Source organism: Rhinopithecus roxellana, chromosome 13 (genome assembly GCF_007565055.1).
Source record: "Rhinopithecus roxellana isolate Shanxi Qingling chromosome 13, ASM756505v1, whole genome shotgun sequence".
Taxonomy (NCBI): domain Eukaryota; kingdom Metazoa; phylum Chordata; class Mammalia; order Primates; family Cercopithecidae; genus Rhinopithecus; species Rhinopithecus roxellana.
The window spans coordinates 120,612,264-120,628,430 of NC_044561.1; the positions used below are offsets into that span (position 1 = coordinate 120,612,264).

General features: G+C 45.9%; 1 protein-coding gene across 14 annotated transcripts in view; it reads right to left on the reverse strand.

The window, feature by feature from the left end:
• Positions 1-16,167, reverse strand: part of ZMYND8 (zinc finger MYND-type containing 8) — a 154,798-nt gene that overhangs the window by 8,759 nt on the left and 129,872 nt on the right. For 13 of the 14 annotated variants that reach the window (XM_010384163.2, XM_010384161.2, XM_010384159.2 and 10 more), the window contains 5 exons: positions 11,133-11,213; positions 8,652-8,730; positions 5,772-6,011; positions 3,091-3,251; positions 2,055-2,121 (listed from right to left, as the gene is read on the reverse strand). In XM_010384163.2, the coding sequence (XP_010382465.1) occupies positions 2,055-2,121; positions 3,091-3,251; positions 5,772-6,011; positions 8,652-8,730; positions 11,133-11,213 (628 nt within the window). The remainder of the gene's footprint in view (positions 1-2,054; positions 2,122-3,090; positions 3,252-5,771; positions 6,012-8,651; positions 8,731-11,132; positions 11,214-16,167) is intronic. The other variant, XM_030914211.1, reaches the window with a different exon arrangement.

Genomic DNA, 16,167 nt, shown 5'->3' on the forward strand with positions numbered 1-16,167 from the left:
TGGAATACGATGCCTCTCCCAACTACCTTCCTGTATGCCACCCTCCTGACGCCAATGGACTCCTGCCAAATTCATCCTACCACGGCATCATTCATCTTCTCAGATGCCATATCGATCAAGTCACTTTGAGGCTCCAAAACTTTAACAGCACCCCTCTGTCTGAAACACTGTTTCCCTAACTTGGAGCTTCCTCACACCACCTGTGCCATTTCGACACATCCATAGTCCTCTTACATATTGCTTAGTTCATGTTTTTATTTTAAACTTCCATAACTTAGGTAAATAAACTTTTATTGTTAACCAACAAAAACTGCTATCAAAGGCAACTCCAAAAATGAATGTAATGAAAACCTTAAATTAAAAGTTCTAGAGTGGGGAGCATGCTGCTAAAATCTAGAGTCTGCTCAGTCTTTGTTAAAAAGAGAATCAGGAAATATGAGAGATGCTAAAGACATCTTAGCACTAAACTGAGCCTGTTACAAGGGGAAGTGAAGAGGGAGTTGCTTTTTCAATAGGTGATTCAGTCATATTTAATGCCAAGTTCATATCCTCCCTCCTAAAGCAAGCTCGTATTACTCCCTCTGACTGTGCCCCCAAATCCCACCCAACTTTCAAGGCCTAGCCCCTTCAGGAAACTGTTACCAACCCCCTAACAATGGACATCACTTCTTCCTCCATGCACTCAATATGCAGAAGTGAAATGAAATGTTTGCTTTTCAGCTCAAGAGAATCATCAGTGGCTCATGCCAGTAATCCCAGCACTTCCGGAGGCCGAGGCAGGAGGATCACTTGAGGTCAATAGATCAAGACCAACCTGGCCAACGTGGCAAAACACCATCTATACAATTTTTTTTTTTTTTTTTTGGAGACAGAGTCTTACTCTGTCTCCCAGGTTAGAGTACAGTGGCATGATCTCGGCTCACTGCAACCTCCACCTCCCGGGTTCTCCTGCTTCAGCCTCCCAAGCAGCTGGGATTACAGGTGCACGTCACCACGCCCAGCTAATTTTTGTATTTTTAATAGAGACAGGGTTTCACCGTATTGGTCAGGCTGGTCTCGAACTCTTGACCTTGTGATCTGCCCACCTCAGCCTCTCAAAGTGCTGGGATTACAGGTGTAAGCCACTGCGCCCAGCCTACAAAAAATTTTTTTAAAAATTAGCCAGACGTGGAGGTGTGTGCCTATAGTCCCAGCTACATGGGAGGCTGAGGCAGGAGAATCACTTGAGCATGGGAGGCGGAGGTTGCACTGAGCTGAGATCACGCTACTGTGCTCCAGCCTGGGCGACAGAGCGAGACTCTGTCTCAAAACATCAATCAATCAATCAATCAATCAATCAATCAATCAGCAAGCAGAAAGGTACTGGAGCTGTGGTGCCAGGCAAAAACCTTAAATGAAATAAAACTGTCTTCCACCAGGAAGGCACCTTCTCTGAACCCTTCTGGAACGACCCAAAACTGCTTTAAGAAAGTGCAAGAAAAAGATTCTTTGGGCTAGGGAAGGAAGACAGCTCAAACTCCACAGAAGAAAAACCCTAGATGTCAAGTCTCAGAAAATTTCCCCAAATCTGCCTGTCAGGTTATTTTCCAAAAGGAAAGGATTTTACAGAAAGATCATCCACCTGAGTACTGCCTTCAATTCTCAAAGGTTTGAGCACCTTCATCCACCGTATGCAAGTGTTAGAACCTCAGAATAAAATCTTACACAGTGTCATTTACCGTGCTCATTTCCCTGAGAGAAAAAAAAACTCCCCAATTCGAATGCACTTCTTCTACCCTACCCCCGGTCAGCAACAGAGGCCTCTGTCCAAATGGAGTTTTACGTGGATCCCCAGTAAATACAACAGGTAATACCGATCAGTTTGAAGAGGTACCTGAAAGATAACATGCTCAGCTAACCCCTCACCCCCACTGACCCACCCCAGGCACCCCTAAGGATCCATGATCGTTTGGAAACCATTGGAATAAACCCTTCAAATTCTCCCTGACAAAATGGCTCCCCATCTGCCCATCTGAAATGTGAAAGCACCGTTCGCCCACCAGGGGGCAACATACCAGAGCCTTGGTTGGAGCCTAAGAGAATGGAGGAGGGCGTCTCTCTGGAGCCAGAAAGGTCAAGGGTCTAGAAATACAAAAAGAAAAAGATGGACTCAAGGCACTGAGGCTAATGTCGCCCCCACAGGGAAATCCAGGGAGTCATGGGGGTGCTCATCGCTGCCCCCAAAGCATCTCAGTGCCCTCTGCCTGGTACGGTCAGGTGGGAGTGATGGGCACAGGGCGGCCAGGTGGCCAAACCCCAGGTGCCATTTCCCACACTGAACAGGCTGGACCACAGCACCAGGGTGGCCCCTCACTCTACCCTAGAACATTCACTGTTTCCTAAACTCCACTCACTAACAGACCCCCCTCCAGATTTTTGCCATATCCAAGAAGAGACTTCAAAATTCTATCAGTCTGCTTTTAATTCATGCTAGCCTCTGACTAAGTAATACTATCAGTTAAACCAATGTGTTTTAACTGACAGTCTAACGATTTATCTTTTTCCTAACATGCACTGAAATAGACAAACAATTACTAAAAATGTAAAAAACTATATACTCATGAAAATAGTCTTCGCATACCATCGATGTCACAAACATCACACCCTGGCAAACAAGGAGGTGAAACCTTCGTGGCCCAATGTGGCAGCCACTAGCCACATGTGGCTACTGAAATCTCAATTAGTTAAATAAAATTGTAAAATACAGTCCTGGGTCACACTAGCTGCATTTCAAGTGCTCAAAAGCTGCATGTGGCTAGCAGCTACCATTCTGGATGGGAGGTATAGGACATTTCCATCATCGCAGAAGTTCTCCTGGGCGACACTACTCTACACGCTGAGGGCCCCAGGGGAGAGTACTAGGGAGCAGTTGCCAGGTCCTACACACACCAGCTCAGGCTCCATGTTCCCACACATCCACTGGAAACTCTGGCACACTGTTACAACAAGCTTCCCAAAACATGCAACTTTCAGGGCGGCAGACAGGGGGTCCTAAGTCCACTTGGCACAAAGGGTAGATGTCACTAGCCAAAGGCACAGGGGGATCCTCACCGAGCCACTGTCCTTGCTTTTCTCAGCTGACGTCTCCTTCTCTTTGGAGGCGCTGGCCGTTTCTGAAGGTGCTGACTGTGTGCTCGAGGAGCTCCCCTGGGACGACTTATTTAGTGTTTCTGTGTTCACCTCAGCATCCGCTTCCTGCTGAGGAGCAGTAGCTGGGGACAAAGGAGAAAGAGATGCCACATATGCAAAGAGTATGATGATTTGGAAACATGCATGGAGCCCCACCCTGCACCCAGTGGCACCCAAGGCTCAGCCCTACCCAGGGCATAAAAGTGTAGGCTCAAGGGGGCCGGATTGCCAGAGTTTTCCAGAAGCTGGAATTCCAAACTTTAACGTAAACATGTTGAGACGGAGTCTCACTCTGTCACCCAGGCTGGAGTGCAGAGGCATGATCTCGGCTCACAGCAACCTCTGTCTCCCGGGTTCAAGTGATTCTCCTGTCTCAGCCTCCCAAGTAGCTAGGACTCAGGTGCACACCACCACATCCGGCTAATTTTTGTATTTTTAGTAGAGATGGGGTAACACCATGTTGGTCAAGTTGGTCTTGAACTCCTGACTTCAGGTCATCCACCTACCTCGGCCTCCCAAAGTGCTGGGATTACAGGTTTGAGCCACCGCACCTAGCCAACACGTTGATTTTTAATGGTTAGCAATTCAAGTTTTATTAAATCATTCTGGGATGAAAGTATACTCTTGGAACAAACAAAGCCCATCAACAAGAGCCCACCTGTAACTGCCAATTTAGAGTTACTCTATTTAGTAATTTCTAGGTGGAGACCTGTATTTTTAGCCGCAGGGGCTTGCTTCCTTCTAAGGTGGGACAGGAAAACCACATGAAAGGCCACATGCTGTCAGAGGCCCAGAGCATCTGGAGATGGCAGAAACTTGGACACATAGAAAAACAGGGCGTTGGGGAGGAATTTAGGAAGAACAGATGTAATTATATCACAAAAAAAGGAAAGCCAAAGGACATTTTGGCCATCTTGGCAAAACAGCAAAAGCCTTATCAGACACATTCCAGAACATAGGGAAAACACAGAGACTTTACTCCAGTAAGAGACCAAAAGTCTCTACAAAGAAGACATCTCCCAAAAGACTAAAGAACAGGGCAAGGTATGCTCCAATATTGCCTTTTACAAAATAATAAAAAAACAGATTTGTCTAGAGCAAGAGCTGGCAAGCTAGCGCTGCCTGTTTTATTGGCAGACAGCCATATCCATCCATTTACATATCATCTATGTCCATCCATTTACATATCATCTAAGATTGCTTCTGCACTGCAACAGCAGAGTTAAGTAGTAGCAACAGAAACCACATGGTATACAAAGCCTAAAATATTCACTCTCGCCCTTCACAGAAAAGGTTTACTAACCCCTGGTCAAGCTCACACTTGAGTCATTTATGTACCATCTTTGCAAATTTTGCCCATCTGTAGACATACTACCTTATTGTATTATTTATGTGACACTTGAAATTCTTTAAAACGGAAGCGTTTAATTCCAACCATACAAAGCTAGTATCATTTGCCACAAATAAAAGGTAACTGTAAAAAATCACCTATAGGCTGGGAATGGTGGCTCACGCCTGTAATCCCAGTACTTTGGGAGGCCAAGGCAGGCAGATCACTTGAGGTCAGGAGTTTAAGACCAGCCCGGCCAACATGGCAAAACCCTGTCTCTACTAAAAATACAAAAATTAGCTGGGCATGGTGATGTGTGCCTGTAATACCAGCCACCCGGGAGGCGGAGGCAGGAGAATTACTTGAACCCAAGAGGCGGGGTTGCAGGGAGCCGAGATCACACCACTACATTCCAGCTTGGGGGACAAGAGCAAAACTCTGTCTCAAAATAATAGTAATAATAATTTATAAAATATTATTGATGCCGGGCGCAGTGGCTCACGCCTGTAATCCCAACACTTTGGGATGCCGAGGTGGGCAGATCACCTGAGGTCAGGAGTTCAAGACCAGCCTGACCAACATGGAGAAACCCCATCTCTACTAAAAATACAAAAAATTAGCCGGGCGTGGTGGCGTATTCCTATAATCCCAGCTACTCGGGAGGCTGAGGCAGGAAAATCACTTGAACCCAGGAGGCAGAGGTTGCGGTGAGCCAAGATCACGCCACTGCACTCCAGCCTGGGCAACAAGAGTAAAACTCTGTCTCCAAAAAAAAAAAAAAAAAAAAAAGAATTGATAAATTCTAACTAGATAGTGCTTCCTGATGGAAGCTGTAGGCCTGGGGACTGCTTGTTCTATGTTGGAAAGGGTAACTACAAATATTACAGCAGTGTCAAAGACAGGTTAGTTCCAAACCAACACTTTTTACTTAATGAAGAAATTGGGAATCTATATTATCTAAAGCCACAAGTCCATTACTGCCAAAAAAAAACCCCACAGTGTCTCAACTTCAGTACTACTGACATTTTAGGCCTGAGAAGAGATCAAGGGTTCTGCAAAAATCAAAGGTTCAAAATGTCCCTGGCTCAAGTCTTAGCTATGTGCCTGCATGCTGCTCACCTATGTGTAAGAGACAAAATTGTTTTTGAGTGAAAGTGACCAGAAACCAGGCAACCTCCCTTGTCAATTAGCCCTGAGACCCCTGAGGTCCACAGGGAAGACCAATGCCCAGCCACTGCAGCCCAGGATGGGAGGCAGTCCCACAGTGCATTACCTGACTGGGTGCAGGACTTCATGTGCTCAGGCCAGTGGGCTTGCTGGCAGGGGTAGTCACAGTAGCTGGTGTTCCAACAGCAGTAAAAGATGGCCTCCTTCTTGCAGTTGGCACACCACTGCTTCTTCTTGGTCTCATCCACCGCCTGCTGCTTCTCCAGCTCCAGTTGCTTCTTCACTTCGGCGATGAGCCGGTCCCGCTCCTGCTCCAGGCTCTGACGCATCTCCGCCATGGTCAGCTCTGGTGGAGGAGGGGAAGGAACACTGCTCATCACCTGACCCCAGCCTGGGCTGTGGGGCGAATCCTGCCCCCAGATTCAGGCAGACGTGGGTGCAAGACCAGGCTGGGAGAAGCCCTGGCTGTGTGCCCATGGGCAATAACCTAGCCCGAGTCTTCATCTGTAAATAGGGCATTCATCATAGAGACCAGATGGTGCTGCCTGTTGAGAGTGGACATGAGGCGCCCAGCGTGGAGACAACTGCAGCCCCAGAGGATTTTCAACACCAGACGACATTCTGGGAATTCCTCAAAGTAACCCTTGAAACAACTGCCACCAAAACTCACTTTCCATCCTAATATTCATTAACATAAACCGTTTCCCCCCATCAATCTATACCTATATAGCACCCACTACATGGAGGCACTGTTCTAAGAACTTCATAAATATTAACTCAAGTAACCCTCATCCTAATAATCCTACGGGGTAAGTACTACTATTCTACCTCTTTCACAGATGAGGAAACTGAGGCACACAGCTAGCTGGGCCTAGAACTCAGGCATGCTTTCTTGTAGGCATCTCTTGTGGCACTGGATCCAGATGGGACAGTGGTTGAAGATTATACTAACAGGACAACTATGAACCTACTCAGTCTACCAAGATTTCTCTAATTTTACTTCAGTAACCCCACAGGTATTCATTTAGGAGTGACCTGCAGGCTGTAATAAAAGAAAACTAGGCCGGGTGCAGTGGCTCATGCCTATAATCCCAGCACTTTGGAAGGGCAAGGTGGATGGATCATCTGAGGTCAAGAGTTCGAGACCAGCCTGGCCAACATGGTGAAACCCTGTCTCTGCTAAAAATACAAAAATTAGTTGGGCGCAGCGGTGAGTGCCTATAATCCCAGCTACTTGGGAGGCCGAGGCAGGAGAATTGCTTGAACCCAGGAGGTGGAGGTTGCAGTGAGCTGAGATCATGCCATTGCACTCCAGCCTAGGCAACAAGAGTGAAACTCCATTGACAAGAGAGGGGAAGGGACAGAAGGGGAGGGGAGGGGAGAGGAGAGGAGGGAAATGGTCCCTCAATTCCTTCAAATACTCTTCCTGAACTTTATAAAAGAAAATTAATCCCTCATAAAGAAGTTAACTACTTGTGGCCAGACAGAACCTTCGAGTCAATCAAACTACCTTTAACTATGGGCCTGCAAAATATAGCTAAGTTCTGGCCAGCCCACAGGTAATTTTTTCAAATGTATAGTCAACACATAAAAAGAAAAGGACTTTATGAAAGTAAGATTCCCTGATTTTATTAGAAAAACAAGAAGTGGTGGCAGGGGCAGTGGATCACATCCGTAATCCCAGCACTTTGGAAGGCCGAGGTGGGTAGATCGCTTGAGGCCAGGAGTTTGAGACCAGCCTGGCCAACATGCTGAAACCCCGTCTCTACTAAAAGTACAAAACTTAGCCAGGCATGGTGGCGCACACTCGTAATTCCAGGTACTTGGGAGGCTGAGGCAGGAGAATCACTTGAACCTGGGAGGCAGAGGCTGCAGTGAGCCTAGATTACATCACTGTACTCCAGCATGGGAAACAAGAGTAAGACTCTGTCTTTTTTTTTTAAAAAAAAAAAAAAAAAAAAAGGCAAACGAGAAGAAGCAACAACAACCAAATAAGCGTCCAGAAAGAATGAACCAAGGGCTCCTCTCCAGGGGGCTCTGAAAGGATTCATGTCTGTGACTTCGATGCAGACCACAGGTGAGCAGGTAGGCACATCTGGGCATGGGTCCTCAACCTAAGAGTTCTGCTGCTGCCAGCAGCCCATCTGATACTACGTGAGGATCTGAAGCAATCACTCCTACCTTTGGGGAAAAGCTTATCTATACAGAATGATGGGCCAAAACATCTGTCAATCTAATCCAGGGACCAATAAAGTATCTTTCTTCACAGTGAGCAGTGCACGGGAAGCATCCAGATATTGTTAAAGGACCCGGCACTCAATGATGAATAGGGTGAAGAGTGCCCAGACTTGAACTGTGGCCATGTCACCTTGAATAACTTCCTCAACATGCCGGTTTCTTCCCTTGAAAACTGGGGATATATCCACAGCATGCAGAGTGTGAAAAAAAGAAAAGGAAAACCAGGGATATAACAGATCCCTTATCACAACAGTTTGTGTGATGAAATTAGTTAAGTTCACTGCAGCCTCGACTTTTCTCAGGCTCAAGTGATCCTCCTTCCTCAGCCTCCCAAGCAGCTGGGACCACTGGAGCATACCACCAGGCCCAGCTAATGGCTTAAAATTTTGTGTAGAGATGGGGTTTCGCCAGATTACCCAGGCTGGCCTTGAACTTCTGGGCTCAGGTGATCCTCCCATTTGGGCCTCCCAAAGGGCTGGAATTACGGTGTGAGCTGCTGTGCCTGACCAATCCTCATTATTTTATTGTTGAGGCTGGTGTTCTGAACAGAGGAAAGGGGGGCTCCCACCAACACCCGCTCTTATACCTGGTTTCTCCAGGCCAGACTCTTAGGATTCTGTGGTCTCCCTACAAGTCATACAATCCTAGCCTAATTTTAACTGCACTCACATCTGGGCTTGACTCCAGAGGTGCAAAGAAGTTCACACACAAAACCCTCCTCAGTCCAAACCAAAGTGTCAGGCCTTACCCAAGTTGTGTTTCATTTCGGAAAGCTCTTGCTGGTGCAGCCACTGGAGCTTCTCTATCTCGATCCTCAGTCTGCGAATCTGGAAGAGGGAGAGCGAGCATCTTCAAAAGCTGTCTCATGCAGTTCACCCGCAGGTTTCAGAAGCTCAACCATGGCTGGCTGTGAGGGGTACCGGAATCATGCTAACCTTCCCACAACTGTAGTTCAGAGAGGTGAGTACTACTGAATGAACCCAAATTCACCAGAAACACTGGTTCAGAAAACCAAGTATAAACAGTCCATCAATTCCAAGAAATACTGGCACGAGGGAAAGTCACTTAAAGTGACAGGGACCAGACTTTCATATAAATAATATATTAAGGGTTTGATTAGGATTTTGGTCTATAAATATGAAACAAATACAAAGATAGCTGGATTTTCGCTCTTACATAACAACATTTAGATGGTGCGATCCACACTTATTCACCTGAAATTCCAAAGCCTGACATCTCTGAAAACCAAAGGGTATTTCTGGGCAGGGGAGGTGTGACTTTGGGGCCAAACTCATTTTGAAGGGAAAATAAACTCAACCTGATCTGAGAGGAAACTAATTAAACAGTGTTTTGGCCAGGTGCGGTGGCTTGCACCTGTAATGCTAGCACTTTGGGAGGCCGAGGTAGGCAGATCACTTGAGGTCAGGAGTTAGAGACCAGCCTGATCAACATGGTGAAACCCCATCTCTACTAAAAATACAAAAATTAGCCGGGCATGGTGGCGCACACCTGTAATCCCAGCTCTTGGGAGGCTGAGGCACGAGAATCATTTGAACCTGGGAGGTGGAGGTTGCAGTGAGCCAAGATCATGCCACTATGCTGCAACCTGGGTGACTCTGTCTCCAAAAAAAAAAAAAAAAAAAAAAATTAATTTAAAAAATAATAATAAACAGTGTTTAATTATCACAGTAGTTCTCAACCAGGGCAATTTCGAGTACTCTCCCTGTCATGAGAATGTCTGGAGTCATTTGTGGTTATCACAATTGAGCAGTGTTGCTCGCATGTGAGTGTAGAGGCCAGGGATGCTGCTCAACATCCTACAATGCACCGGGCAGCCCCACAACAGAAAAGTACCTGGTGCAAACGTCAGTATAACTAAGGCCGAGAAAACCTGATTTATTTATGTAGCGTGAACAATCACATTTCATTGCAGAAATGGTGTCTCTAATTGTGGGGGGTTGCATATTACCTCTCTAAAATCCAAAAAACTTCTGGCATACATCCAGATCCAAGGTTTCAGGTGAGATATTATGAACCGTATTTTCAACCACACACCAATTCTTACAATGTATACAAACAAGAATGAAGTTGTTTCTAAAGCAACTTCTTATTTGATGTCCGAAGCATAATCATAAAGGTCATATTTGCAAAACTATTCAAGGGGATTCATTGATTTTTCTTGGGGCCTCTCTTAAATCTTTGTATTCACAATGTTTTCTGTTTAAGGAACCACAAGGTTGCCTTCCTCTTCATCTGAGCACCAGCCTAATGCTGCCAAGTCCTAAAAGGTCAATAGCTCTGTAAAGGATTCCCACAGTTCTCCAACATCACCTTAGATGACCTCTGTAAGTCCTGCCACTTGTCATTTCACCAGATAACCTGTTTGTATCTGGCCCACACTGTACCATCCACAGACAACCGGGAAGTGGCCCACTCTCCAAGCCCTGATAGGGAATTAGCCTAAGGGGGAAGTTCAGAGGTATATTTTTATAAGTGGACGCTTTATAAGTGGATAGCTTTTTTTTTTCCTCCTTAAGAGACAGGGTCTCATTCTGTCTCCCAGGCTGGAGTATAGTGGCACAATCACAACTTACTGTAGCCTCAAACTCCTGGGCTCAGGCAATCCTCCTGCCTCAGCCTCCTACAGAACACACCACCATCTCCTGCTTGTTTTTTAAAAATTTTTGTAGAAATGGGTTTCACTATGTTGTGCAGGCTGGTCTCAAACTCCTAGCCTCAAGCAATCCTCAGGATTCCCAAAGTGCTGGGATTACCACAACTTCCCAAAGCGCTGGGATTACAGCCACCACACCCAGCCAATGAAATGTCTTAACCACTTTCTTCTCTATGCAATTACATAATTATGGAGACTCCAGTATACAAAGTATTGAACAACAAGAAGCACTTGTATTAAAAAGTCCAAACTTATAGAGAAGATTCAGGAGCCAGTTTTACATGAAGCAAAAAGAACTGGTATCCAGTTTCACCAATAGGTTAACTGAAGCTCTGGTTTTGGCTGTTTTATTAGAAATGATCACACAAAGCAGGGCATGTCTCCACAGCCCCAGCTGACTGGCTAAAGGAAAAAATACCCTCATCAAGTAGAGCCAGCTTAGTGACCAAGTCAGGATCCAAGAGGGGTTTCCAGAGAAGCTTCTTCATGGTATCACCTTTAAAGCAGCCCATAAAACACTCTTAGCAAATAAGGAATTCATGTGTCACCTCTGACCTCAGCTATTGTGCTTCCAGTAGTGTTTTTAGAAAGATCGTTGTATATTTCTGTCATTGTTCCTTTTATTGCGTCCATCATCTGAAAGATAAAAACAGAAACAATTCAGCTGATCACTTCTTGGAGGCTTTTCCTGGTGACAAATACCTAAAATCTATCTGTATAAAGCAGAGGTTCTCAACTCAGGGCAATTTTGTCCCACATGAGACACTGGGCATTTCTGGTTGTCATGACAGGTGCAGGAGCGAGGAGAAGGAGCTGCTACTGGCATCTGGAGGGTGGAGGCAGGGACGCTGCTAAACTTCCTACCTAAACCATGCTAAATGCACACAAGGACCCCGCACAAAAAACAACAACATTTGAGCCCAAAATGTCACCAGCATTGAGGTTAAGAAACCCCAACATTAACGGGGTAAAAATTTCCAACAAATTTCATGTATTGCATTGTGGTGCCACTTCATAACCATAAAGCTAGTTTCCATACCCACATAAAGCTAGTTTCTATACCACAGTTTGGCTGAAACTGGAGAAGCCAAATTTGGCCCCCAGATGTGTGGTGTTTTTTTTTTCGTTTGTTTTTGTTTCTTTGTTTTTAAGATGGAGTCTCACTCTGTCACCCAGGCTGGAGTGCAGTGGCGCGATCTTGGCTCACTGCTACCTCCGCCTCCAGGTTCAAGCGATTCTCCTGCCTCAGCCTCCCAAGTAGCTGGGATTACAAGCGCACACCACTACACCCAGCAAATTTTTTTTCTACTTTATTAGTAGAGACGGGGTTTCACCATTTGGTCAGGCTGGTCTTGAACTCCTGACCTCAAGTAATCCACCCACCTTGGCCTCCCAAAGTGCTGAAGCCACCGTGCCCGACCCCCAGATGTCTTTTATTTGGCCAGTAAGGTATGTTCGAGAGAGGAATTACTGTTTTGGTTTTCATTATTTCCCCTTAAAAAACCAGCAATGTTTTGTTGAGGTATATGCATATACTACACCATTCATTCATTTAAAGTATACAATTCAATGGCTTTTAGTACCCCAGCGTTGTGTATCTATCACCACAATCATTTCACAACATTTTCATTATCCCGTAAAGAAAATCCCACTCCAGGCCAGGCGCAGTGGCTCAAACCTGTAATCCCAGCACTTTGGGAGGCCGAGACGGGCGGATCACCAGGTCAGGAGATTGAGACCATCCTGGCTAACACGGTGAAACCCCGTCTCTACTAAAAAATACAAAAAACTAGCCGGGCGAGGTGGCGGGCGCCTGCAGTCCCAGCTACTCGGGAGGCTGAGGCAGGAGAATGGCGTAAACCCGGGAGGCGGAGTTTGCAGTGAGCTGAGATCAGGCCACTGCACTCCAGCCTGGGCAACAGAGCGAGACTCCGTCTCAAAAAAAAAAAAAGAAAGAAAGAAAGAAAGAAAATCCCACTCCGCCTGGCCTTAGTCTTCACTTCCCGGTATCCCATCCCCCCTCCCCCAGCCACTGACAACCACTGATCTTCTGTCTCTCCACATTTGCTCAGTCTGGACATTTCATATAAATGGAATCACACAACTCAAGGTCCTCTGTGATTCACGCATCCGTGTTGCAGCAGGAGCGGAACTTCATTCCTTTTTATAGTCCATTTTACAGATATGGCTGGTTTGTCAATTTTAATGCCTTCAGTCAGGACATTGTCTTTGCAGTTCATTTCCCATATTCTTTTTCTTTAACTATCTGACCCTTGAAGGCATCAGCCAGTTGGTGACATCAGCTAAGGTCCATGCAGCAGGCACCCAGGGATTTTCTGACTATGTTCGTAGGATGAATTTCTCTTCTACCTCCCACCTGCCAGCTGACCCTTCCCCCATCACAGCAGAAAGAGGGGGGGACAGGAGATCAGGCTCTGTCTCAGGCCCGGCTTGACTGGTACAAAGTCTCTCCAGCGCTTTCTAGATGCCCCAATTCAGGGAGAAGGCGGGACAAAGAGCAGCCTTGTATCTGATGCCTCACTATCCATAACCTCTAAGCCTCGGTTTCCCCACAAAAAAAAAAAGAACTGCATGCCCCCCTGGTAGGGTGTGCAGGAGGATTAAATGAAAAAAAACACGCAAGGACTGTGTCTCGTTACCTGCCACAGAGTAGGTGTTCATAAAGAAATACCCATTCGTCTTATTTTTAAAGAAAAAGAAATTCATACAAGTATGCAATTGCATAATTGCTGCCAAGCCCCAAAATAGTAGGCCCAAATTCGCCCCAAAATGGAGTAAAATGAATAAAATCTCTGTTAAGATTTCCACTCTCAGCTTGCTGTGGAGTCCACACCAGGCCACTGCCAGTAAAAACACTCAGCTTTGCAGCCTCCTGCACTTGTCTCCTTGCTCTGTTGCACCCACCGTGTCCGTTTTAAAAATTACAACTAAATGGCTTTACAAGAAAACTTTAGAAAGTGGGCGAAATTCAGTACATTGCTAATGCAATGGTCACATTCCATTTCAAAGATATCATGCATTCATGGACTGCCTTTTACTCTAAACTTCCAAATATAGCAATGACTTCAACATCAGTAAAGAATATCACTCTGCCAAAACACACAGAACTGCATCTTCCACTCCAGGTCACCTCAGAGACAGGAAAAGTTCATCAGCTCCCAAAAAATGTCACTGTGTTCATTTTTTTTAACTTCAAAGAAAACACCTATCAAAAAAATCATTCCTGGACAGGCACAGTGGCTCACGCCTATAATCCCAGCACTTTTGGGAGGCCAAGGCAGGCGAATCACCTGAAGTCAGTAGTTCAAGACCAGCCTGGCCAACATGGTGAAACTCCGTATCTACTAAAAATACAAAATTAGCCGGGTAAGACCCCATCTCTAAAAAAAAAAATTTTTTTAAATAACTTTTTAAAGAACCAACGGGATGCAGAAGGTAACAGAATTAAAAGGGTTGCAGGAGCTAAGAAAACAGCCTTCCTGCAAACCACTAATCAGATCCACTCAGCAGGCCTCAGCTTTCCCATTCATGAGCCAACAGCTGGGACCAAATCAAGGGAAGGTGATGTAAGGAGAACTGAAGGTAGAACAAGAGATCATTCAGGCAAAACCACACACCTACTTAAATCACTAACGAAAAAATTACCCCCTTTCAATTCTCTAATAATCCTACAGAATCCTACAGATCACTTTAGCAATAAGTCTGTTTGGTACTGTGTGTTTTTTTTTTTTTTTTTTTTTGAGACGGAGTTTCACTCTGTCCCTTAGGCTGGAGTGAAGTGGCACAATCTCGGCTCACTGCAACCTCCACTCCCTGGGTTCAAGCAATTCTCCTGCTTCAGCCTCCTGAGTAGCTGGGTTTATAGGTGCCTGCCACCACGCCAGGCCAATTTTTGTATTTTTAGTAGAGACGGGGTTTCGTCATGTTGGCCAGGCTAGTCTTGAACTCCTGACCTTAGGTGATCCACCCAGCTGGGCCTTCCAAAATACTAGGATTCCAGGCGTGAGCCACTGCTCCAAAATACTAGGATTCCAGGCGTGAGCCACTGCACCAGGCCTTTTTTTTTTTTTTTTTTTTTTTTTTGAGACAAGAGTCCCGCTCTGTCCACCCAGGCTGGAGTGCAATGGTGCAATCGGAGCTCACTGCAGCTTCAAACTTCTGGGCTCAAGTAATCCTCCCATCTCAGCCTCCTGAATAGCTGAGACTACTGGCATGTGCCACCATGCCCAGCTAATTTTTTTTTATTTGTAAAGACATGACATGATCTCCGTGTCTTGCTCAGGTTGGTCTTAAACTCCTGGCCTCAAATGATCCTCCCACTTGAGCCTTCCAAAGTGCTGTGGTTACAGCCACTGGCTCAAACAGCCACACTGAATCCTAAGAGCAGATGCTTATAGAAGTCGTGTGGCAACAGTTTGTGGCACGAACATTTGTGATCAGCAGGCTTGTTTGAAACGCACAACGCAGCTCAAAGCCAGGTTAAGTGCACGCTCTCTAGGGCGTGGCTGCTATCATTCAAAGTCCAGCTTGGCCGTTCACTAGCCTGTGACCCTAGACACACTGTGTAACATCACTGGGCTTCAGTTTTCTCATCTATAAAATTGGGCTGATAACAGTACCTACACTTCATCAATTTGTCAAAGAAGACTGAGTAAGTAACATAAAAAAGTGCTTAGGACCGCATCTAGCCCAGAAGAAATACCATGCAGATATATTGCTACCTTACGTGGTGGGAAGGCTGCTGATGATCCCAACCTAGTACTATTTTGTGCCCATCTGTAATCCCCTCCCTCTGACCTAGCAACTTGCTTCTAACCAATGGAATACAGCAAAGGTAATGGGGTATCACTTCTGTGACTGGCCTAAGTAAGCCTGTGACTTCTGTCTTGCCAGCAGGCTCTCTCCATTGCTGGCTTTTGAGACAGAGTTTTGCTTTGTCGCCCAGGCAGGAGTGCAGTGGCACGATCTCGGTTCACTGTAACCTCCACCTCCCAGGTGCAAGCAAGTCTTATGTACCAGCCTCCTGAGTAGCTGGGACTATAGGCGCACATCATCATGCCAGGCTGATTTTTTGTATTTTAGTAGAGACGAGGTTTCACCACGTTATCCACGCTGGTCTTGTACTCCTGAGCTCATGCAATCCACCCACCTTGGCCTCCCAAAATGCTGGGATTATAGGTGTGAGCCACCGTGCCCAGTCTCCATTGCTGGTTTTGATGAACCAAGTTGCCATGCTGGGGAGGCCCACATGGCAGGGAACTGAGGGTGGCCCAGACCACCAGCCCTCAAGGAAGTGAATCTTGCTGGTCACCACCTAAATGACCAGGAGAGTGGATCCCAGTTGAGCCTTTGTGTGAGTCCCAAACCCTTGCAGACACCATGACTGCAACTGCAAGAGATCCTGAAGTGGAGAGCCCTGTGAAGCCGGGCCCAGATTCCTGACCCACAAACACTGTAGGATAATATAGGTGTGTGCTGTTTAAAGTTGCTAAGTTTTGTGGCAATTTGTTCTGTAGCAATAGATAACAATTACACCTACACAGAAGAAATAAAAAGAAACATAACCAAT